Raw genomic sequence first — 2,500 nt, 5'->3', positions numbered from 1 at the left:
ATAACCCTAACCCTAGCCATAGTCCTAACCCGAGCCCTAGACCTAACCTAACCCTAACCCTGACCCCTAACCCTAGCCCTGACCCTTAACCCCAGCCCTAACCCTAGCCCTAAGCCTAACCCTAACCTAACCCGAACCCTGGCTCTAACCCTAACCCTAACCTAACCTAACCCTAACCCTGGCCCTAACCCTAGGCCTAAGCCTAACCCTAACCTAACCCTAACCCTGGCCCTAACCCTAGGCCTAACCCTAACCCTAGCCCTAACACAGAGTGAGAGCACAGTGAAGTGTGTGTGCTGACCCTTAAGCCTAACCCTAACCTTTAACCCTTAACCCTAACCCTAACACAGAGTGAGAGCACAGTGAAGTGTGTGTGCTGACCCTTAAGCCTAACCCTAACCTTTAACCCTTAACCCTAACCCTAACACAGAGTGAGAGCACAGTGAAGTGTGTGTGCTGACCCTTAAGCCTAACCCTAACCTTTAACCCTTAACCCTAACCCTAACACAGAGTGAGAGCACAGTGAAGTGTGTGTGCTGACCCTTAAGCCTAACCCTAACCATAACCCCAAGCCTAACCTAACTCTAACCTTAGCCCTAACCCTAACCCTAACCCTAACCTAACCCTAACCCTAACCCTAACCCTAACCCTAACCCTAACCATAACCCCAAGCCTAACCTAACTCTAACCTTAGCCCTAACCCTAACCCTAACCCTAAGATAGCCCTAGTCCTAACCCGAGCCCTAGACCTAACCTAACCCTAACCCTGACCCCTAACCCTAGCCCTGACCCTTAACCCTAGCCCTAACCCTAGCCTTGACCCTAACCCTAACCCTAACCTAACCCTACCCCTAATCTAGCCCTAGCCCTAAACCCTTAACCCTAGCCCTAACCATAACCCCAAGTCTAACCCTAACCCTAGCCTTGACCCTAACCTAACCCTAACCCTAACCCTAACCCGAACCCTAACCTAACCCTAGCCTTGACCCTAACCCTAACCCTAATACACTGCACTGCTAAGTTGGCCCTGGGCCTTCACCAAATCAAATACATAATACATTATGTATGAGTTTCTAGGGTTTTATTTTGTGCCTTGTTCACGGTGTCCGTTGAAACACGGTGTCCTGTTTGTCTGTTCCAGTACCTGGCCCTCCGGTTGGAATTCTGTTCCCGGAGGTGCGGACCACCTCTGTTAGGGTTATCTGGCAGTCTCCTTCTCAGCCTAATGGGATCATACTGGGTGAGTATGTGTGTGCATGTGTGTGTGTGTGTGTGTGTGTGTACATTATGTAGGATCCCCTGTTTTGGACAAAGTTCCACATGTTGATGTGATGTTTATGATATGAGACATAGTCACAAATACACAGATTTGAGGAGAAAAGTCCATTACTGCTATTCTAAAATGTCTACAGTAAGTGTGTCGCACTGAAGACCCCGATCTGTTAGACACGACTCTAACCCAAATCAATCATTACATTTACACAGCATGTAAATAAATAATAGTTAAATCAGTAACTTCTTGTTATAACTCATATAACTCTTATATAAATTCATATATAAAGCACACTATTTCTAATTTGAGTGCTAGTACAAACTGAGACTAGAAGGCCATGTTGTTACTGACCTGCTACCTCACTGGTTCTCTCCCCAGCCTATCAGATCACATATAGGCTGAATTTCACCAATAGCAACACAGCAACAGTGGACGTGTTGAACCCGAGCACGCGGCAATACACGGCTACCGGGCTGAAAGTGGAATCTGTGTATGTGTTCCGCATCATGGCTCAGACACGCAAAGGCTGGGGGGAAGCAGCAGAAGCCCTGGTGGTTACCACAGAGAAGAGAGGTAACCCACGGCAACCACATCCATTTCTATGACAACATATGTCATCCAACATATGCATTTAGTGCAAGGGACCCATGCCGACCTTCTCCATCTATAATCTGTATTTTTTAAGGTTGTATGTATGATGTATTACACATATAAGCTTTTTGTAAAGTTTTTTTGTGTGTGTGTGTGTGTGTGTGTGTGTGTGTGTGTGTGTGTGTGTGTGTGCATGTGACCTTTTACCTCCAGCACGACCCCAACCCACCAGCCGGCCCACGGTGCCACAAGAAAGTGTGCAGGCGCGAAGCGTGCTGTTGTCTTGGGAACCCGGTAGTGACGGTCTCTCACCTGTGCGGTACTATACGGTACAGGTGCGAGAGCTTCCCAGCCACAACTGGACCATCCACTCTGCATCCGTCAAACATGAGGCCTCCTCCTACACCGTAGACAGGTACAGCCCAGCCCCTGAAACACACCTGTACACAGGTACAGCCCCTGAGACACACCTGTACACAGGTACAACTCAGACCTTGAGACACACCTGTACACAGGTATAGCTCCTGAGACACACCTGTACACAGGTATAACCCCTGAGACACACCTCTACACATGTAGACAGGTAGTGTGTGGTGCACTTGTCATATGTGTTAGACGATGTCTCTAACACACATG

At 48.2% G+C, this 2,500-nt stretch overlaps 1 protein-coding gene across 2 annotated transcripts in view; it reads left to right on the top strand.

Annotated features, from left to right (window-relative positions):
- sdk2b (sidekick cell adhesion molecule 2b) overlaps window positions 1-2,500 on the top strand; it is a 200,908-nt gene that overhangs the window by 175,084 nt on the left and 23,324 nt on the right. For both annotated transcript variants that reach the window (XM_035533472.1, XM_035533471.1), the window contains exons 28-30: window positions 1,142-1,240; window positions 1,652-1,846; window positions 2,078-2,279. In XM_035533472.1, coding sequence (XP_035389365.1) covers window positions 1,142-1,240; window positions 1,652-1,846; window positions 2,078-2,279 — 496 coding nt within the window. The remainder of the gene's footprint in view (window positions 1-1,141; window positions 1,241-1,651; window positions 1,847-2,077; window positions 2,280-2,500) is intronic.

The sequence above is a fragment of the Electrophorus electricus genome, chromosome 14, assembly GCF_013358815.1.
Source record: "Electrophorus electricus isolate fEleEle1 chromosome 14, fEleEle1.pri, whole genome shotgun sequence".
Taxonomy (NCBI): Eukaryota; Metazoa; Chordata; class Actinopteri; order Gymnotiformes; family Gymnotidae; genus Electrophorus; species Electrophorus electricus.
The sequence above is the reverse complement of the archived record's forward strand: the minus strand, read 5'-3'. Positions and strand labels throughout refer to the sequence as shown.